This window comes from Rhipicephalus sanguineus, chromosome 3 (genome assembly GCF_013339695.2).
Source record: "Rhipicephalus sanguineus isolate Rsan-2018 chromosome 3, BIME_Rsan_1.4, whole genome shotgun sequence".
Taxonomy (NCBI): Eukaryota; Metazoa; Arthropoda; class Arachnida; order Ixodida; family Ixodidae; genus Rhipicephalus; species Rhipicephalus sanguineus.
This window is the reverse complement of record NC_051178.1, coordinates 196,264,468-196,286,763: the sequence shown is the minus strand read 5'-3', so window position 1 is coordinate 196,286,763 and position 22,296 is coordinate 196,264,468. Positions and strand designations below refer to the sequence as shown.

The 22,296-nt window shown below is 45.0% G+C and overlaps 2 protein-coding genes across 6 annotated transcripts in view; one reads left to right on the top strand and one right to left on the bottom strand.

Annotated features, from left to right (window-relative positions):
* Nucleotides 1-16,338, bottom strand: part of LOC119387995 (myelin expression factor 2) — a 34,847-nt gene extending 18,509 nt beyond the window's left edge. For 2 of the 5 annotated variants that reach the window (XR_005182600.2, XM_037655589.2), the window contains exons 1-6: nucleotides 15,662-15,756; nucleotides 13,654-13,847; nucleotides 6,986-7,046; nucleotides 6,398-6,491; nucleotides 5,916-6,140; nucleotides 232-385 (exon numbers count right to left, since the gene is read on the bottom strand). Coding sequence is in view for 4 of the 5 variants with exons in the window: in XM_037655589.2 (XP_037511517.1) it covers nucleotides 232-385; nucleotides 5,916-6,140; nucleotides 6,398-6,491; nucleotides 6,986-7,046; nucleotides 13,654-13,847; nucleotides 15,662-15,699 (766 nt within the window). In the remaining variant the exon portion in view is untranslated. Of the gene's footprint in view, nucleotides 1-231; nucleotides 386-5,915; nucleotides 6,141-6,397; nucleotides 6,492-6,985; nucleotides 7,047-13,653; nucleotides 13,848-15,661; nucleotides 15,757-16,149 lie in introns of those variants that run through there. The other 3 variants (XM_037655590.2, XM_037655592.2, XM_037655591.2) reach the window with 3 other exon arrangements.
* Nucleotides 16,339-16,581: 243 nt separating this feature from the next.
* Nucleotides 16,582-22,151, top strand: LOC119387994 (tRNA modification GTPase GTPBP3, mitochondrial). The gene is made up of 8 exons (XM_037655588.2): nucleotides 16,582-16,896; nucleotides 18,142-18,277; nucleotides 18,358-18,511; nucleotides 19,126-19,198; nucleotides 19,258-19,401; nucleotides 20,140-20,305; nucleotides 21,081-21,368; nucleotides 21,847-22,151. Exons 1-8 carry the CDS (start codon nucleotides 16,602-16,604, stop codon nucleotides 22,076-22,078), a joined length of 1,488 nt encoding a protein of 495 aa, XP_037511516.1. The 5' UTR covers nucleotides 16,582-16,601; the 3' UTR covers nucleotides 22,079-22,151.
* The last annotated feature ends 145 nt before the right edge of the window (nucleotides 22,152-22,296 follow it).

Sequence of the window (22,296 nt, the reverse complement as noted above, 5' to 3'; positions counted from 1 at the left end):
GCCTTCAAGAGTAGAATGCGATAGCCTATCGGGCGTCATCTGAATAATCTTCGGTCACATTGCAACAATCATACAGCTGCATCCCATGCAGATAGAATCTTCTCAAAACTAGCAGAACAATGAATTTCACCAGTAGCTAAAGTATTCAGAACCAGCAAGAGGTTATCAAATGCAAACCCGAAAAAAAAAAGAAAAAAGAAGAAGAAGAGATGCACTGCAAGAGAAGGATACAGATGGCTTGGACAGCTTCAATGGGGTGCTCAAACTCGACAATTCCGTGGCCCTTGCTGTTCCCTTCCTTATCAGTCCGGAGGTCTACGTTTGAAACACGGCCTGCAATCCTGAACACCTCCTGGAGCTTTTTCGCAGTCACCTTATAATCAAGCTGGAAAAATGGGAAAAAAAATTTTCAATTAATTGGTCGCAAACACTTGTAACAGGCAGATGAATGTACCTGACAGAGCAGTAAATCCTACCAACTGGTCTTCTGCAATACTTTCCACGCAGGACACTACATACACAAATGAATAGACTTTCTAGAGTTGAACTATGGTGGCTATGCACCTTCGCAGAATTGTAATGACGCCGATGTGCACTCAAACTACTTTTTGTTCCAAGTTTTTTTTTTCGGACCTTTTTTTCAACTAGCCTCCACCAAGCATGCTTTTTAAGACACAAGAGTTACCAGGGTTAATGAGAACCAGCAGATAATCAAGCCAAGGAGAGTATAGGGGTTGTTATTTGTAGTGATTACTAAAATAACTAGGGGTGTGCGAATATTCGAAATTTCGAATATTTTTCGAATAGTGTTTGCTATTCGATTCGCACTGTAATTTTACTATTCAAACTTCCCAAAAACAAATACAGTCAACGTCCGATTGAAAGTGACCCCTTCAGATTTTCAATATGCTTCACCTCATTACACTCGCGTATTGTGGCAAAGCTGCCTTTCAAGCTCCGTTACGGTTGAACTTAGCCTAGACACAGTCAACGTCCGAATGGAAGTGATACAGTCGAACCTCGATATATCGAACGGCACGGCGATCGCGAAATAGTTCGATATATCCAGAATTCGATATAAAAAATCACGTAAAAAATGCGTCAAGAACTTGTGGAAAACAACCAACGAACCAATCGTGGTGCAGTAAATACTCACTTGAAGATTCAAACGAAGTATTTATTGTGTTGGCTTAAGGGGGGAAGCGGGTCTTTGAGACCGAAAATCAGAAAAAAAATCGAATTTTTGAAAATGTTTTATTTGGATTCTGCCGCTACTGATGCATAACCTCGCCAAGTTTCATGCGTCTTAGATCAGTATTTTAGCCGTGACAGCATTTTATGTGCCGTCAGCGAGCTAAATTTTTAGCGATGAACGCGTAAAAAACGGGCTTATTCAGCGCCGCGCTGTTGCCGTTCTACGTTACCTACGGCAGCCATCTTGGTCGCATTCGAAAGAGCCGCGCTTTTTCTTGAATATCCCGCCGCCCTTGTTTCCGTCCACTCAGAATTCACGTAGAAAATCCGCGCCAAAAAAAGGTCCCTCCGCGTGAGCCTATTGGCACAGTGAGCCCACGTGACTAAATAACGCCTTCCGATTCGTCGGGCCTCCCGCGCTGTCTGCTACAGTGCACGTAAAGCGGCAAGTTGATGTCGCCGTAGTATAACTGTGTTGTTCTCGTCGATTTACGTCCGTAAAGTTCCAACCCGCGCAAGCTGGCAAGAAACTGGAGCAGGCGTTTTTATCATCCTCAACAAAGACTGCACGTTGCGGCGGCTTACTGGCACGGCGCCAAGTGAGCTAGACGAAGTGCGCCGCAGCCGCCGGGAGTGAATTAGGCCTACGCTCTCGGCCGCGTTTTGGAACTTTGATCGTGGCGAAGCCGTATCGAAAGTTGCGCAGCGCTCATAAATTCGAAAAAAAAAAGGAAGCGAGATCACGGCTCGGGTGCATCAGAAGCGCATCCAGCGGAGGACGGCGTGGTGGCGGAACGCGATTCATCGGTCGAAATGCCGACTTCACCTGTGTCGGCGGCCGCCTCGACGACGTCAGTGATAGGAAGCGTGGTAGAAGGATCGACACGACGTTCTTGACTAGCACGATCGTGCGCAACAGCAGAAAAAGACTGAAGATAAGATCTCCGGCTTATCGGCAACTTCCGCTAGCGAGCGCAAGCTGCGCACGCTCGCTACAGCGTGCGAGGGCTCTGACCCGTCGGCGGCTAACTACGGCATCGTCGACTTCTCCGCAATCAACAACTGCTTGAAATGACATGCACTGGGGCCGTTTCGATTGGAAAATGTGATAGGCTACTCTCCTGGTGTCTTCTAAGGCATTTATTTGCAAAGTAAAGCATTTTTACTTGTGTAGCGCTCCTTGAAGATACAGAGTTTTGTTTTTTGCTTTTTTCTCAGTTTCAATTTTTTGGCCACCTTTCATTCTTTTAGCGAGCGTTTCTCAGCTTTGGTACACTCGATTTTGATCATTTTTGTATTACTGAAAAGCTGGATGTTTAGTGAGTGCAACAAAGTGTCATATGTTACTATAGAAAAGCGTAAGTTTTTACAAGAGAGAAAATAACAAAAATACATTTTCTCGGTAATCGAATGGCGGATTTTGAAGCTTCATAACTTTTGTTGTAGGAAAGCTAGAACCATGAAATTTGCTTTTTGCACTCTTTGATAACTGTAGAATGCAATGACATTCAATTCAGCAGGATCCGAGTAGCCAATTTATTGAAAAAGTGATTAAACGAAATTTTAATGAATAATTAAAAAAATTGTCGTAAGGGCTACATAAAAACCGAGTTCATATTTGATATTTACACATGTAAATACATGATCACCGAAGTTTTCATTATCCTAACTTAAATAAAAAGATAATTCATGTCAAAGTGCCTCTTCCCCCCTTAAAATACTGAAAAAGAGTAGCCTGCTTTTTGTTGGCAATGGCGTGTTTGACGACTGCGTCCTCAACATAGTCCAGGCGATCCACAAGTGAAAGGCCGGTGCCTTCAATTGCGCTGCAGTGGCGGCGCGCAAGGGCCAAAGCGGCTACGACCTCAGCTGGTGTCGGGAGCGGGGCACCATCAGCGCTTACGGGATCCACCTCGGCAGCGTCTTCATTCGGCTGCTCAGCGGTAGCTTCGGCGACGATCTCTACATCCGTTAGCTCCGCCGTTGTAGCAGTGCTGTCGTCACCTCCAAAGAAGTCTTCGATGCACATGCTTTGCGGCTCTGCACCAACAAAGCTCTCCAGCTTGCTCCACGTTTCGGCGAGCTCGCTTTCTTCATCTGCGCATGCCAACCCAGCTTCCTCGGATTCTTCCACTGATGCTTCGTCAGTGCATCCACCGAAGACCGCATGCCGAAAGCAGTTGGCTATCGTCGACTGCTTGACGTTTTCCCACGACGCCTTGAGCATTTGGATGGCGCCCAAAAGATCGATCTTCAGATCTTGGCCCATCCGGAGTCTTACAAGCAAAATGTCGATCAGCCGATGCTTGTAGATAGACTTAAATGTGCGGATAATGCCCTGGTCCAACGGTTGGAGCTTCGAAGTGGTGTTGGGCGGCAGAAATACCACTTCAATGTTGCTCAGCTGGGCATCGGTGTGGTGTGCCGTGCAGTTATCGACGATAAGGCATACCTTCCGTCCCTGACGCACCAGGTCCGAATCCCACGCCTTCAGCCACTTGAGGAAAATATCCCTCGTCATCCACGACTTCTTATTCCAGGCATAAGTCACCGGAATATTGGGGCAGTTCCGCATGCACCTCGGGGTTTTAAATTTGCCAATTACAAGTGGCCGCAGCTTCGTGCTCCCATCCATATTGGCAGCCAATAGGACCGTCACACGGGCCTTGCCTTGCTTGCCCCCGTGGCACTTGTCCCCGCGAGTGTCCAGCGTTTGCCGCGGAAGCATTTGCCAGAACAGGCCCGTCTCGTCAGCATTAAAGATTTGGCTCGGCTCATACTTGGCGAGAACTTTGGGCCACTCATGATCAAGCCACTTCTGAATTTCTTCATCATTGGCGTCCTCACTCTCTCCCGACACAGTCTTCCCGACAATGTTGAAACGAGTCTTAAAACGTTGTAGCCAACCGCTACTCGCACTGACGCCGAGAATGAATGCAAAGTTCTTTGCCTTCTGTTGCAACATCGGCCCCGATACAGGAATATTTCGGGCCCTTGCGTCCATGAACCACTTGTGGAGAGACTTTTCAACATCTTCAAAAGCAGCTTTGCGTACACGCCGCGCGCCCGAGTGCTGACTCTTCTCGGCCTTGGCCTTTATGTCGGCTTTGTTTTTGAGCAGAGTACTCAATGTGCTCCTTGGTATGCCTAACCCGTCCGCGACGCTCGACTTCTTCTCACCATTCTCAACGCGCTGGATTGCTTCTAGTTTTGCTGCAAAAGTCAGGGTCGTCCGTTTCTTCGCGTCTGCAGCCATCGCTACACACACCACAACGCATGGCAGGCCTAACACACGAGCACAACAATGACCGATGCGACGGATGTCTGGCGATACTATCAAGGAGGAGCTGGTGCAACAAGTGCAGTGCGTCGTTGCTGCAAGGCTGCGGCGTGCGTATGCCGCTACGTTCAAGTGGCGCACTCGGCGCCATCGATGGGTGCAGCAGTCGTAAACGCCCACCGCGCTACCGCTATTTAGGCCTGTCAACGGAGCACGGCGGGAAAGCTCGCCGCCTGTCAACGGAGCGCGGGCGGTTTGGGGTGGCTGAGTTCGATATATCCATTATACGTCAAACTTCGTTCGAAATAAAAAATTTAAAATGCATGCGATTTCCCACGTGATATAGGAACCGTTCGATATAGGCAATAATTCGATATGTCCATGTTCGATATATCGAGGTTTGACTTAATTAGATTTTCAATATGCTTCACCTCATCACACCCCGGTATTGCAGCAAAGCTGCCTTTCAAGCTCTGTTACTGTCGAGCTTAGTCAAGACACAGTCAACGTCCGACTGGAAGTGGGAATGCAAAAGGGAGAAGGCAGGGAGGTTAACCCGACAGCAGTCCGGTTGGCTACCCTACGCCGGGGGAAAGGAAAGGGGAGTGTAAAGATTGGAAATGGTCCCTAGATTTTCAATATGCTTCACTTCATTACACCCCGGTATTGCGGCAAAGCTGCCTCTCAAGCCCCGTTACGGTCCCAAATGCATTAACTCAAGAAAACACTGGTTCCAACATGGAGATGAAAGATGTGGCAGAGGTGGGGGCTCAATCAATGCTGTTTTGAACCTGAAATTTGGGCAGGAAGTCTGAAAAATCGGAAGCCGAAGCTTTTTAGCATCCAAAATTTCGGATGTTCTTAGACGTATACGAGGCAGATTTGGAACTCCAGACTTAAAAGGGGCACACCGTTGTCCGCCACATCAGTTGGGCCTCCACAGAAGTTGAAAGAGGAGAGGTCGAGGAAATGGCATCTTTGCCTATCACGTGTAAAGTGTTGTCGGCAACACTTTGGTTGCACCAAATCATGCACATAAATACAATTTGGCCTTTACATTGCCCCATTCTTGATAAGACAACTACGAAACACCACCCTGCCAGTGCTTCATCAATCTAGCGGAAAAAAAAAACACTTTCATGTTGCTATCTCATAAGAATATGCTTAGGAATCCTCTTAACTTTTTTTTCTGCAATTTCGCTTCGAAGTATTCGAAAAATATTCTTGAAATATTCGAAAAATATTAGATTCGATTCGCACTAACACTTCAATATTCGAATTCACTTCGCACCCAAAATTTTGCTATTCGCACAGCTCCACAAATAACGACCCCTATACTCTCCCTGGCTTGATTGTCTGTTGGTTTTCATTACTGTTTTGTCTAACAAGAAAAAACGAGCCCTTAAATTCCCCTTCTTTAGTGTTACTAGGGGACACTTACATTGGCCACAAACACTCTGTTTGAGAGGGGTCCCACAATTCCGAGAGAGTCGAGGAACTGGGGACTCAATCCATATGTGTTGAAGCCTACGCCGCCACCACCACCACCGCCACGGCCATAGCCGTCTCGATCGCCATCACGGCCACGGTCATCCATCATGCGATCGCCACCGGACCGTCCTCGAGGAATCGGGCGCCCAAAGCGGTCACGTTCCACATCGAAATCCTGCACGATGAATGGCAAGTAGCAGTTAGGAAAAGACAGGAAACACTCAGCAAAGTGCAATGCTAAATGATGGGTGGGCGTGATGAGAGGCAACAATATATCACTCATAGACAAAGCCTACGATAGACTGCCCGCATGTCACAGTACAATCATACATTAGCTTTTTCAGCAACTTGGTATGGTTCTTCAAGATTTTAAGACAGTTTGCCAAACACTAACGATCATTAAATACGAAGTATGTCATGTGCGCCTCTCACCTCCTTGACAACGAGGAATCGGCCCTTCATCTCGTATCTGTGAAGCACCTCGATTGCCTTAGGCACTGACGCTTTGTCCTTGAGTTCCACAATCCTGCATAAAGAAAGCAACAAACATGTTGGCATCGAAGGAAGATCGGGGGCAGTACAAGTGCACATGTGGAACAAGTGCAATGACTTTAGCAATGTCCTGCCCACTGAATTTATTTTTTGCGGGAGGAGGCCAACAGCAACAAAGCAGCAGAACATTAAGGGCAGAATGCATTAGATCACTTTTGTTTTCTTAATGTTCTGGAACACAAAGCATAATAATCGTTGGGGTTTAATGTCCCAAAACCATGATATGGCTATAAAGAATGCAGTAGTGGAGGGCTAAAAATTTTTGACCTCCCGGGGTTCTTTAACATGCATCTAAATCTAAGCACACGGGCCTCAAGCATTTTCGCCTTCATCTAAAATGCAACTGCCGCAGCTAGGATTCGATCCTGTGACCTTCGGGTCGGCAGTCGAGCACCATAACCCCTAGACCACCGTGGTGGGTTGGAACAAAAAGCACTGCACTGCAACAAGTTGCCTTGGAATACTCACCCACATCCCCGGAACTTGCCATTCTCATCTTCAAACAGCTCTACGTAGGACACGTCACCAACTGGGAAAAAAGAGAGAGAGAGATGTCACCAACTTTTCAAACGATTTGTTTTCAAATGATAGCGGTACATATGTCAGAACTGCAAGGGAATACACAAGAACCCGCAACTTTGGGTTCAGCAGCCGAGCACCATAACCTTTGTACCACCACAGCGGACACACACACGGGCACTCACTCACGATCATGCTCGCATCTACTCATACCCATCGTCACTAACTCATACTCACGCCTTTCAAATGAGTGAGCGTACTCATGAGCAAGTACCCCGAGCTAGAGGTACACTGTGCTTGGTATAAGTGGCTTCTACTTCAACAGCCTAAGCAATACTCTTAACCAACACATTCATCCTTCCCTCATAGCAGATCAGAACAATCTTTCATTCAATCTAAATCCAACCTTGAAAAGTAAACCAGAGTGCCTTGGCCGCGCAAAATTAAAGTACGGTAGGTATGTTTTTACTTAAAATTACTCACGTAAAAATATTTCTGAGGATGACACCAATTTCAAAGTATGCATGTTCTTGAAACAGCGCTCAAGTAACTGCTCAGCTTTAAAGGGACACTAAAAGCAAACAATTTATGTCAGAGGGAAGGGTCAATGTGTGAGAACGTCTAAAACATCAATCTTAAACCTTTTCAATCACTGGCTTTACTCAACATACAAACATAACGAAAGATCTTTTGTTATGTTTGTACGTTAAGTAAAGCCAGTGATTGAAAAAGTTTAAGATGAATTCCCCTGACTTTTGGAATATTTTCTACCAATCGAGAAAGTAAGGTAAATGTAGGACACGCTGTGCGCCACGAGTGGGACATTTTGGAAATGATACCGATGACGTCAAGAATCCCAAGTACAATTAACTAGGCTTGTGCGAATATTCGAGCAGTTCAAATATTCTAATGAATATTACAGTATTCGAATTCGCTTCAATTCAAATTTAAATTATTGAAAATTTCAAAGTATTTGAAACGAATGAATAGGTGCATACCGCATGTAATCCCCACTGTAAGGGTGGTTTCACTGCTGTGAAGGGGTGCTACACCGTGAATACACCTTTCCAGGGAAAATCCGCACTGCCACGAAGCTCCACTTCCAAGATTAAATGAACATATTACTCTCACATCGATTTTGTAAGTTTAAAAGCTTGTTATACCTGCTTATATGCTCTAAGTATAGTAAATTTTAAAATGTAACATATTTTACAGGTTATCACTAGCATTCTACCGAAAGTCAAATCCTGCTCCTTTCTAAGTTACTTCCACTTCCTATGAACCAAGAAGAATGACATTTGCACATGCCTTGTTTCAATTAAAAAAGTTATTGTGCAAGTCAGTTGGGTGATGACAAATATGGTTCTTTTTCTTTATAACATGTGATACATACTATTCGAATTAGATTCGAAATTATTAGGCCATATCACTATTCGCTTTGAATTTAAATGCACTATTCGCACAAGCCTAAAATGAACCACTAATCAAAATGGTTGCAATAAAAAAAAGAACCTTCTGTGCGTCACAAGACCTAATAGAGCGCTGCTTGTTCGTTTCCATTTGATTCATGAAAAAAAAGAACCTCTTGGCGTTACCATGGGAAACGGCACAAGTGGTTCAAAAGTTCAGTTTTCGCTGAGCTGCGCTTCCCCCAGGCAGTGTCGTCTCAGTGGTAGTTTTGGTATCGTGTACTGCTGCATGTGCTTGGCTCTCGCTATTTTCACACTGTTGATACTCTACTGCTGCTGCTGGCCAAACCAAGTTCCTTTACAGTGAACTATAGAGTTTCGGAGTGGCCCGTGGCTGCGTCTTGGCAAGGCTGATGGCCGCTGTTGCACAAGAAACCGTAGCGTCGACGGCCGGGCAGCAAAGGCAGGAAGCGCTGGGCGCGGCAACTGCCATGTCAGAAGGCCTGTTCAGGCAGGCAATTTGAAGTGCGCCGCCATGCGGACCACTAAAATGTAATTTTCTTTCAAAATGAACATTTCCTTGGTATGAAACAAGCACTACAAGGTTTCTGGAACGCTATTTCAACAATTAATGTCAACCTAATATTGCACTTTAGTGTCCCTTTAATTCACCAATATTTTAAAAATCAAAGTAGGTGGAACAAAAGTACATATTACTGCGAATGCAACAGCAGTGATGCTAGTTTCACCATTCATATTTAGTTATTGGTGGCTAGTGGCATTAATGGCTTACTCGCATAAAGCAAAGTAATTATGAAGTAGAGAAGTGACATGTTATCAACAATGCATTTTAAATTCTTGTGCAAGGTCTTTTTCGCCAGAAATGATTGCACGTATGGCCGAACAACTGAAAAAAGAAAATAATGAAAGGCGCTTTATTCGCAAGGTACATCGAAAAAATATGTTCCTTGAAAATATGCTCATGATTGGTTTCTCTGCACTGCACCACTGAGTGTTGGACTCACTCTAGTCCTCGGTGCAGAAAATGCCTTGTCAAAATAAAAAATGTGGCATGTGGCAAGTGTGACCGTGCAAAGAAACCTTCGACGTTGGTGACGTTTTGTTTACCTCTATCAGCGTCCACTGCCACTAAGTCGAGACGTGGTCATGCGAACCTGATGCTTCAGAGAAGATTATAGTGCTCTGTGTCGTCCGGCCTCACTCAGAGGAGAACAGAAATTCTCTCTACACATGACAAAACTAGAGCAAACAACAGTCCTTTCTTTTTTTCCAAGCACAGCTGTTGCCGGTACATGCGCACACACAGACTCAGGAGGACGCCATTTTAATTACAATTGACAGAATTACCGTAAAATCCCAAGCCCAGAGCAGGCGCCCCTTCCCCTTTTCGGGAGATTTGAAATACAGTAGACTCCCGTTAAGACGAACTCGAAGGGACCGCGGTCATCTGTTCGTCTTATCAGGAGTTCGACTTATCAGAAGTGCCCCCAAAAAGAGACATGCTAACATGCCAAGTGCATCCAAATATGTTACTTGAAAACACTGAATGGAGTAGACTTACAATGGGGGGCAAAAAGACAAGAAAAAGCATTTATTTGGCTCATCTAGATAAAGACTATGCCTTCAAGCAGAGTATTTACACGAATCTTACGAGCACCCGATTTCGCGTGTTCAAAAATAAAAATGCTCGTGAAGATATTTGCTACCACATTTTAATGATAAAACTGTAACACGCTCCTATGTTGACGATTAGAAAAAAAATTAAGAGACAAGCACAACTTTCCTTCAAAGAATGTAAAATTTATTGTCCTGGCAGTTCGTTTTCTTCTGTGAGCCTGTTTTGCTGGCTCTAAGATCACTTCTGGATACACCTCGGTCGCGTGCTGTTGCCTTGACGAAGTCATTATACGCTGAGTTGCTTAAGAAAGTCTGCAAGGTTTTCTTCGAGGTCCGGATATTTTCCCGTTTTTGGCCCGTAGTAACTTTTCCTGATCGACGTGCAGCTGAAGATATCCCATCGGGCTACTCACGGTCAGAAGCCTCGCCACTAAAAAGACACGACGCAGCTATATTCACTGTGCAAAATAGCCTTCCTTCGTCATGCGCTTCCATAACAAAATGGCTCATCACAATTTGCACTTCACTGGGAACAGATTGAACGCGCACAGGGCGAACCAACGCGAATTGACCACAAAATACATGTGCTCGGCCGCCATTGTGTTATGGCGATGACAATGCACCTGACCCCTCTGACAGGTCTCGGTTTCGTACTCGATTGCAATGCACAGACCATTTTTGTTCCTGATGTCGCTTTCTTTTTTTTTTCCCCACTCCCCTTGCGTCTGGCGGAGAGGCCCCAGCTCTCTGTTCTCCTTTGTACTCCAGCTGGGAAACCGAAGAACGGGGGGGGGGGGGGGGGGGGGGGGGGGGGGGGGGGGGGAATACAAAAGGACGCAATGGCTTGGGGGTCCAAGTTGTAAATCCCCCTACTCTTTTTGTTGCTTTCTTTGCTGATAAAGCCCACACCTCCCCCACCCACAGGCTGGGGGTGAGAGGGGATACCGGCTTTATCCGCCGATGGTTCTTTTTCATTTATCGCGTCGCGAGAGTCTTGGCTCCTGGAAGCGCTTTTTTTCCATCTTTTTTGCTTTTTCTCGGTGACGGGAGGGGAGGGGTTGTGCTTGCTTGGTCATTGGCATATACAGTGAACTCCCGTTAAGACGAACTCGGTTAAGACGAATTCTCGCTCATACCGAACAACACGGGACCATTTGTTTGGTTTCCCATAGACTCAATGCAAAAAAAATTCGCTTAAGACGAACCGCCCAACTGTACTCTTCTGTTAAGACGAACTTTCGCGGTGATCAACCAAAGACTGCAGTGTTCGTTTCGCAGAATCGCTAGCGTTGTTGATCACCGCGAAAGTTCGTCTTAACAGAAGAGTACAGTTGGGCGGTTCGTCTTAAGCGAATTTTTTTTGCATTGAGTCTATGGGAAACCAAACAAATGGTCCCGTGTTGTTCGGTATAAGCGAGAATTCGTCTTAACCGAGTTCGTCTTAACGGGAGTTCACTGTATATGCCAATGACCAAGCAAGCACAACCCCTCCCCTCCCGTCATTCTCTTCAACCTCTTCTCTGCTACAGAATCCTGCAGCAGCAGTTCCTAGGAAACCAAGTTCTGAGAGTCTTTAGATATGTGCACTATTTCTTAATGCTTTTACAGTGTGGTGTCACAATTTGTCGGTACGTTTGAAGAACGCCTTTGCCCCTTGTCATAACACAAAATTTCACACGAGGATTCCCTCCGGTTCACTAAAAACAGTAAATGCATGCGTATTCAATAAAGAATTTCGTTTGAAGCACGGGTGTACATTCTTCTTAGAGGCTCTTCCGCCGCCATCTTTAATTTTGTCCCTGATCAAGCAAGGGCCCACCCACAAAATCTTGTCCAATTACCATCACCGCAGGGAGGTGGGGGGTGCGCTTGCTCGGGATTTTTTGGTAAGTAGTTTCTTGACTGAAACGCACGCTTTGGGCAAGTTTTCGAATTTTTTTACGGAGCCATTTGTCGAAGCTAAAGACAACTCAGCAAAATGGATCAGGGTAGCTTGAGTGCGGCACTCAGAAACACTTATTCCAGTCTGGACGAGTTCAGCTCACCTTCGGTAAGGAAAGGGTTAATCTAGCTAGATGAGTAGCTTTGTGCTACATGCAATGACGCCAAATTTTGGTATAGCTGACAATCAACTGGACAAATTTTAACTGATGTAATGCTAGGTTTAGAAATGTAGTGAACCAGCACTGGTCGGCTCAAGGCAACACACACTCCTTAACCCTTTACTGCCGGTTGTCGCGAATTCACGACATACCGAAAGACGCCGATTAAGTAACACACGAAACGCGTTGATGCCTTCACCGGCGGCTGTCACGTATTTGCGGCGAACGTAGCTTTCAGCACGAGACATTTAGCGCCATTGCATGTAAGGTATTGCAAGCTGGAACCCAGTGTTCTGTATCAGTTGCCAGAGAGCGCAAGGCACGTGCAGCAGCTCTCACTACTTCGTTGTTTTCTGCGCGAGGGACGCAAGTTCCATCTTCTATAAATTTTTTCGATGTGCACGCATACAAGAGGTTGCACACGACATGTCACGTTGTTTTGAAGTACGTTATTTCCTGCGCGATCCTCGCTTCTGTGGTATGTCGCGAATTCGCGACATCCGGCACTTGAGTCAGTCAGTTATGACTGCCGGTATGAGAAGTTCATGATGGACTTCCGCTCATTTTACGGGAAAAAAAGCTTCGCCTGCGCTTGCCACCTGAAGATAAAAGTGACGACAGCTCTCTCAATGACAGCGAAGACGACGATGTCGATCCTCATGCACAAGCACGAGTGTTTTCATCGAGCAGTGAGGATGAAAATGAAGATGTGGTAGACCAGCCAAGCTAGTGCCTCTCTAAAACATGCAGTGCGGTGGAAAAAAAAAGACTGTAAAGAACAGCGGGAAATGCCACACTGGAAAACCGCTCATCCTCAATGTGACACTGTCCGAGCTCCTATTGAATATTTCAAGGAATTTTTTATGACACATTCACGGAACACATCGTTGAGCAGAGCAATCTGTTTGCGGCGCAGAAAAATCCGTACAAAGGAGTGGCTCTGTCTCGTGGTGAGCTAGATCTATTTCTCGGTGCCGTCACGTTCATGTCATTCTGTCGGCTCCCAACAAGTCGGCTGTACTGGGCAGCGGAGTCTAGGGCACACAGGGTGGCCGACACGTCACGTGATTGGTAGGAGGCAATAAAGTCAAACTTGCATTTAACAACGATGACGACGCCAAGTTGCGTCGCCCTGAAGAGATCCGCTTCATTGATGCGGCGATGCCATATTTGCGTTGCATTGAACATATTGAGCTACTATTGGCTTAAGTGCCGGTTGTCGCGAATTCGCGACATACCTCAAAGTATGCATTAACGTTGCATTTTGGATAATACAACTGCTGATTTATGTTGAGGTTGCTATTTAAATCTGAAAAATGAAAAAACTCTTTTCTTCGGCGCTTTCATAATTCAGGCATTAAAGGGTTAAGTCAGTTCAATGTGCTTTTGCATATGGCTGCCACCAATGTAATAACAAAAATATGCGCCATATTTCAATGCAGCAGGTTAATACACGTAATGGCCGCACCTTTATCCCGGAACAGGTCCTTGATGTCAGTCCATTTGCAATCAAAAGGCACGTTGGCAACGTACACACGCCGATCAGAGGGTGCACGAGACCTCTGCCTGTCGGGGCGCGAGTCGGACCTCCTGCGGTTGCGGCTTGAATCACGGTCCCTGTCGTAGTCTACCGGAGACCGAGACCGTGACCTGTAGTAACTGCTGAAAAAAAAAAAAAAAAAGCACAAATCCCATTAAACTACCTTACCTGAAGCAAACACTATGCATATTTGCTTCTTGCTTTTCTATTTCCTATTTTAGGCACCTCTTGACACAGTCCGCCTCCAAAGTGTTGATATCAACTGCAGCGAATGCCTTTTTGCAGTCCCATGAGTGCCATATAGAGAGGCCTGTGTTGTACTCTACTGATTTCTCTATTACCCAATTGAGCTAACAACTGTGACCCATTGTTGAATACCCTTTTCTGAAGCCAGCTTGCTCACCAGGTTGATTAAAGTCAAGTGCCTCCCTTATCCAATTCAAAACTATCTTCATGAATATTTTGTATTGATACTGAAATTTATCTCGACCAGCAAAATAGCCCAGTCCGCCAAGCGCTTTCAAAGTTCATATCAAAATGGAAAAAAAATGAAACTAAAGCACTTCATGAAATTGTGAAAATCAGCACAATTACTATTAGAATACAAGAAATTGACAATTTAACCTCATAAGCTTACTCACTAGGCTGACAGACCAATGTGAACTTGTGAAGTTTAATGAAAAAAAAAATGAAAAAAAAGAATGAAGCTATATGGAACACATGCAGGTATGAAGAGAACAGCACAAAGATCAATCCGATCAAGCTACAGCGTGGTTAAGCTGTTCACCAACACAGGAAAACGTAAAGCAGAGGGAGCTAGCCTGCAGGACTAAATAAAGAGCCGCTTATGTCTTGTATGAAACAGAAAAAAGTACTGTGGCCCTACATTTACGCAACAAGAACGCAGGTAGGTGCATCTGATAAAAAAACGTGCGACATAGCGGTTGCGCTTCAGCCATTAGCGTTATTGCCAACGAGTTAATAGTCATCGATTTACTCGACTTTCCGGCAACAGCTCAGAAATGCCGAAGTCAAACACAAAACACGTAATCTGAGCTTACTGCAGGCATCGAATCTGATGCCGGCAATCTAGCGTGATCTCGAATTATGCTATGTCGGTTTAACGAAAGATTTGTGGCGCAAACTGAGAATCAAGGGGGGAAATGACAGGATAGGGTGCTGTTTATATATTTTTTAATCGTTCGTTAGGCCACAGCGTGGTTAAGCTATTAACCAACTCGGCCAACGTAATACTCATGTCGGTAAATTTCGACCTTGAAACGTTCGAGCACGAGACGAGCGACGCAAAACGCAAGCTTTCCATCCAGTTCGCTAAAATCTGTGCATGGCAACCATGGTTGCATTCAAGGCGTCATCGGTGCGATATTAGAGCGGCAAGGCAAAACCTCGCACTTCGCGCGTAACAAAAAAACTTCGCAACATCGTTTTATTTTGTCGGTTTTTCTCATCAAAGGCAACCCAACTGTCGGCGATGCAGGTGCGCGCGAATAGGGCGAGCGCTACAAACACCCCTGAACACTTTAAAAAAGCTAACGAGCCACGTTTTCAAAAAGCTTCGAGGAGCCTTCCTAACTTCTCAAGAAACCTGGCGGAAGCGACACGTCAGCGCTGTTAACATGTGCTCGATTCGAGCGGCCAATAATTTAAATGCTCGTATTTCGTTCACCGCGACGTCAGCGCAAGAAAAACAGCAGGGTTCCAGCGCACACAGATGGCGTTAAAATGGCGCCACGTTTTTCCATTGTTCATCGGAAATCCTTCAACACGAGCGCCGGCAGAACCGGTCCGAAGCAACAAAAAGAAAATTCGAACGGTCTTAAATACACAACTCAAACGCAAGACTGCGTGACAAGCTTAGTAAAGTTGCTCGGCTGGAACAATGGAACGGGGAAAATGCGGCATATTCAATAAATACCGGTTCATTTTCGGTGCAGCTTCGCTGGGAGCCGGCATAAGCGGGTAGGACTAACGATAAAAAGACAACTGCGCGTGCGCACAAGGGGTCGCGCGTGTGAGGCGCCAAGACCAGAGAGCGATGCTCGCTCGATTCACGTGAGAATTTATCGGTTAGAAGACGCCTAAATAAAACCTACGCATACGAGAAGCAGCCGTAACTATTAGAGCAATCACGGAAGCGTGCATGAGTTTTAGTCGCAGCAAGGTTGTTACGATTCTTAGCATTCAAAGAAAGTGCAAGTGCGGTCTCGGAGCAATGTGCGGCATTTGTACTGACATATATAACGTACCACTCCGCTAACGCAACGAGAAATGGTGCGCGTTCAGAAACAATCTTCTCGAGCGGCGAGTTTGCGAGAGAAACAAGCGACAAGGGAGGCGAACGCAAACGATGCTGCTCCGAACAGTGGCGCGCAGTACAAATCGTACGTTGACACACACACTCACCCTTTGCCATTTTCACCAGCGCCGTTCTGATTCATGTTGCGCGTCACTTCACTATCTTCCCTAACGACCAAGTATTAAATATTGCAGCGCAGCGCGTATAATTGAACAAGACTTCGATGACGAAGAGCAAGTGCGAATCTACCGATTTCACCAATCTACAAATGTGGCAACTGGCGGTGAAAGCCGTGGAAGTGAGAAGACACAGCTGCACAGTTGCGCACCCAATAAATAAAAAAAAAATGCCAGTAACGTAAAGAAAACAAGAAAATTAACATAACATCATGCTTTTTTAACAACACTTACGTTGCAGGATGCAGTTTAATGCAATAAAAATTTGTTATATTTCACCTAAAATTATTTTGTTCTCACGCTCGGGTGTTTGCAACAGCCGAGACTAGTCAAATCGTTGCTAGCCATAGCCGAATGGCCGAACTTCGCCGCAAAATTGCAAAATGCCCAACTTGAAAGCATTTGCGCGCGGGCTCTTTGCGATGGAGACACACTTCCAGGCCTGTAAATTTTCGCAATTCTTGAGGAGAAGTTCGACATCGACTATTTTCGCGCTTGCATCAGGTTCAGTAAGGAGTGCCATAGCTACAATCAGGGTCTCCGGTCCGCATACGGCAGCTGTGCTTCGTCGCATCGCCAAACTGGAGCAGCCGACGCCACGGAAAGCTCTTCTGCGCAAACTCGTGCACCCTTGCTCGGGCATTCATCTCGACACTGCTATTGTCTTGTGGTTTCCATGTATGCCCGTAATTAATGCACGTTGTCGCCGTTGAACTATTCAGTAAATATAATGATCTGGCCTGGCTATTTTATGTCGCTTTGTACTTGCCCTGTTCTTTACTGGCCATGTTACTGGCAGTCCGCGTTTTACATTTTCCCATGGTGCTCTCTGCCGCTTTGATAGGGTTTTGGTAGGGGCCGGGACAACCGGTATGACCAAACGAAAGCCTCCGAGATCGTGAAGCGTTTCGCTACCTTTTCGCTAGGGGAAGGGCGCATGCGCGAAAGCAACAAGGACGAGACGGGAACACAGAACACGAAAGGTGTTCTTTTGGAAATATCACTGTTTATGCTGAAAAGCTGCACTTTGAATACACTAAACAGCAAAGCTGTGCCATGCTTGATAAAAAAGAAGCTCTGAAAGATAGATGCCTTTCAATTCTGATGTCATTGTGATGCATGGTTCTTAGGCAATTGCATTTTTATTGTCTACCGCCAAGGTGTAGAAGGAATAGACCTCATGAGCAAGACTGCGTTGCTGTTGTCGGGTGGTGCTGGCTAGCTCGAGATATCAAAATATTAAAACTGGTGCAGCTGCTTTCTGTGCAGTGATTTTATGACAATGTGGCAGTAGCTGGGAGCCTTGGTCATGTTGCAGATGTCATTACAATGGTTCGTTTAATGTCGGTAATGTGTTAATAATCAAATACTTCTCAAGGAAATTCACTCCTGCACCTTTTACCAATCAGCCATAGTTAAAGTATCCAAAAAAGTATCATACAAAAACTACAATGTAGTTAAGTTGCAGGACAAAGTAATGTCTACAAAATCTGAAGATGTTAACAAAAGTATTGAAATTACAGAATCCTGATCAGGGCACTTAAATACGTACAAGTTTGCATGTGTTCATTCTAAAAAGACTGCATGCAAACACGGACACAAGAAAGAAGACACGACACCACAAACGCCGTGTTTGCACACCCTGTCTTTTTAGAGTGAATACTTACCAACTAGCTCAGCACTCTGTTATTCTTTGCATATGTATTGTGTACTTCAAGCGACAAAAGCAAGCGTGAATTTCTGCTGTTGTAATGCATGTCCCTTTTAATTTATTCGATAACTGTGTAGGTCACAAGAACTACTGCAGGCCATGACTTTTAATTAAAGGTTATGCTCTCTGGCTTTTTCGTAAGTCTCGTGTCCTGGGCACTTGTTTCACCCGATAGCATGTGCAGTAAATTTTTACTTCATATTCCTGTGCAGCACCTGGCAGTTACACCGGTGAAGACTGTTGCGAGCTTAACGTCCACGGAGGCATAGGAGTTGTAAGTGCAGTATTGGGTGCCTTGTCGCATGTCGATGGTGTGAGACAAGCAGAGCCAGGAGAGTTCACCAAGAGGTAGTACAAATTAACACCACACTGTGCTTAAAAGACGGTGGAGGCCGTGCACTTCTCAATGTTACGGTCTTTATTTTCAGGGCATTCATGAACGGCAAAATGGACCTAGCAGAAGTCGAAGGCTTGTCAGATTTGCTAAAGGCTGAGACGGAAGCTCAGAGGGTGCAGGCATTGGCGCAGATGGAAGGAAGCCTTAGCATGCTCTACAGGCAGTGGACAAATGACCTCAAGATGGTAATGATGTGATCGTGGTGTGAGAAAATGTCTTTTTTGGACTGTTGTGCCTGGATATGGAGTGGGCTTGTTGTCGCTTTTGGTGCTTTTGGGCGGGTGCTCATATTGGTGTTCGGTAGTCCAAATGGCCTTTTACTTGCCATCTCACCCCAATTTTATTGTGACAGCAGTTCTAAAGGCAGCGCTATGCGTGAACATCATCAAAGTGAATATAGAAGAAACACTGCTTTGAAAGAAAACAGGTCAAGAAAGAGCAGTTAATTGTCACTGGCTTCAGTGCTAAAGATAAGCAAAATAGGGCTCGATGGCCTGTAATCAGAACATTGTTCTTGTTGTGAAGAGCCACAGCTTCCACTTTAGTCCACGTATGCAATAATAAAAATGATGCTAATAGTAATAACAACATAAAAGGAAACACTCTAGAAGTTAACAGAAACATGTTCTTAGACCAGTTTTAGCTCCAGAATTGCATTGATCTTGTAGGTGGAAAATTTGAGGCTCTACCTGCTCACGCATGCGATGTTCTGTCGGTGTATTGCGAGTGCCATTTAATGTTGAATGGTTCATACTTTTTTGCTCCACTTAATTTCTTCTTCGTTTTTCACACCTTTCAGTGCCTCGCGAACGTCGAAGCTTTTATCGACTTCAGCGAGGACCAGGGAATCGAAGAAACCATACTGGATTCTGGTATTACACGTGGCTGACTACATGCGGGGATTTATATCTAAATCAAAAGGTCATTCCAGCTGCAGTGCAGGCCGAGAGACTTGCTGCAGAGATCCAGATTCACTTGCTGGACGGGCGACGTGGTGAGAGGCTACGAAGCGGCGTAAAGGTCGCAATTGTTGGCCGGACCAACGTTGGAAAGAGCAGCTTGTTCAATGCCTTATGTGAGTGAAGTCAAACTCTGTCACTTATGTGAGTGAAATCAAACTCTGTCAATAGGCCGATTTTTCCTTCATTTCTGTTACGTTACATGTTTCCATTACTAAATTGTCATATCTATGGGCAGTAGGTTGAAATGAACATTGGGACGATGTGGAAAGCCACAAAATAGGCCTCATTACATCAGGCATGATGTGTTGTTGTATACAATTTGTTAACGAGTAATAAATAATTATAGTAATTGTTGGGGTTTTATGTTCTAAAACCAGAATATGATTATGAGGGACGCTGTAGTGGAGGGCTCTGTAAATTTCGACCACCTGGGTTTCTTTAATTGCTTTTGTAACAAACCGACACAGAGGAGACGAGGTTTAAAAAAAGAAAAAAATACGCAAGGAGAAAAAAAAAATGTATGTCAGAAGTGGGATTGGTGCATAAGTACATGGGCCTCTAGCATTTCACTTCCATCAAATTGTGGCCGCCACGACCAGTACTTGATCCTGCGTCCTTTGGGTCAGCAGTCAAGCACCACGACTTCATGACCACCGCAGCGGGCAATGAGCAGCAAATGACATTGAATTAGTTCATGTATGCAAATTTTGTTAGTGACAGCCAAGATTTTGACTGTTGCGCATACACCTGGCACAGGATACACAGATATAAATAAGCAATGCTGCTTATTGCTTGCCTGTAAAATATGTCTAAAACACTGAAGAGTGTGCTTTACTTATCACAATGAACAGGCCAGAGGGATGCAGCCATAGTATCACCCATTGCTGGAACAACCAGAGATGTCGTTGAGAGCACTTTGGACATTGGTGGCTACCCTGCTGTATTCTCCGACACGGCAGGCCTTCGGCACAGTGATGACCTCGTGGAACGTGAAGGAATTCTGCGTGCCCAGCGCTGGTGCGAACAGATAACAATCTCCTGCTGTTGGTGGCTCGGAGCTTTATAGCTATAGGTGCTGCGACGTCTGCGTTAGCTTAATTTGGTCATGCAATCATCTACGTGGTTTATTGTTGTTTTTGAAAAACATGCACGCAGACCAATGTTCATCCTAAAAAGACAGGGCGTGCAAACATGGACACGAGAAAGAAGTCTGGACACCACTGGTGTCCCGACTTCTTTCTCGTGTCCGTGTTTGCACGCCCTGTCTTTTTAGAATGAATACTTACCAACTAGTTCAGCTCTCTGTTATTCTAAGCAGACCAATGTTTAGAGACTGAACTCAGTAACTAAACATTGTTAAGTCGAGGTAAACCTTTCACAATCATGAATTCACCCAGCTTTTGTAACATTTTTGCATTATTAAAAAACAAAGTACGTTGACTGTTGTACCACATAAAACATACAAGTCAGACCATTGAATCCAAGAAAAGCATGGAGACATGGAAAATAAAAATTCCTCTCTCTTTTCCTTGGCTTCCATACCTGTTTAACCGTAATGGCCACTTCATCATATATCTTCAAACGGATGTTGCATGCAAAGTTTAAAAAGGAATCATGCATAGAAATGGAGCTCCTTTAGGTATGTTAACTATGGTGAGCTGCTTTAGACTAATTCAACGTTGTTGATGTAAACCTAGAATGTAGTGACAAAAAATGCTTGGAACAAATGCTAAACCTTCTATATGAATTCTCCACGTGGTACGAATGAAATGCCATACAACATTTATTACAGGGCAGCTAATGCAGACTTGGCACTCATAGTGGTGGAAGCACGAGAATTGCTCCGATTCAATCCTGCAACAGATTTTGTTGACGATCACCTGAAGGAATTAGGAATAAAGTCGTGCACAGCGCACCGCCTCATCATCTTCAACAAACTGGATCTTTTGTCCGAGGATGAGAAGGTCATGGTTGAGGAGCATGCAAGGAGTATGCGCATCGACAGTTGCTTCACCTCGTGTACCAATCAGCAAGGCATCGGTGACCTGGTGAAGATCCTTGGCACACATCTTGAAGACATGTGAGCATGTTTTTTTTTCTTATTGTAATCACGGGCTCGTATGGCAGCTTGAGCATGTGGTAATCTGAAGTGCAATTTAAGTTTGTGTATGTCTGTTACACCAGTGCTGTGCTTCTCGGTGTGTTGTACATTTAAATTTTTACTTTTGTCACACAGTTTGATAGCAGTGCTGTATCTTGTGTGTATGACTTCCCTGTTTGTCATTAGTAAGATGAAGCAAAGTGCAGAAGGGTGAACATTTGGGTTGGTTTGTTCATGATTAATGATTATATGCAGGAAACAGCGCTCCGTGATGGGATGAAAGAAAAGACAGACCACAGCGTAGTGTTGTGTGTTCTTTTGTTTCATGCAGTCTTATAGCACTGTTTCCTGCATATAATCATTATCATGAAGCGAAGGTCTCTTTCCAAAGGAAAAAAAAACGAGAAACCCCTAAGGTTGCTATTTAAACAGTCTCTCTCCGTTCCCTGTGTTGCAGGTGTGGTAGGCCAGTAGACTCGAGCCCCGTTCTGACTCAAGAAAGGCACAGAAGGCATCTGGAACAGTGCCTGAAACATTTGAAGCTGTTCAGCACAGAAGTGCGGCATGATTCCGTCATAGGCGCCGAGCACTTGAGGATTGCACTCACTCACCTGGGGAGAATAACAGGCCGAGTCTTCACAGAGGAAATACTTGATGTTATATTCAGAGATTTCTGCATAGGAAAGTAAGGTTTTATGACAGTGTGTGCCTGAGCTGCGGTGAACAGGAGTAGTACATTAAATGGAATATTTATGATGGCAAGGTGCTGTATTTACCTCTGCACCTGTAGTCACTGAGGTGCCGTCTACTGCGTCCAAGATACATATAACCACAGGACATTATCTTCCTAAAGGTTATGAGTGGTCACAGCATATTTTAGATAAACGGAAATTCACTGCACCTTCTG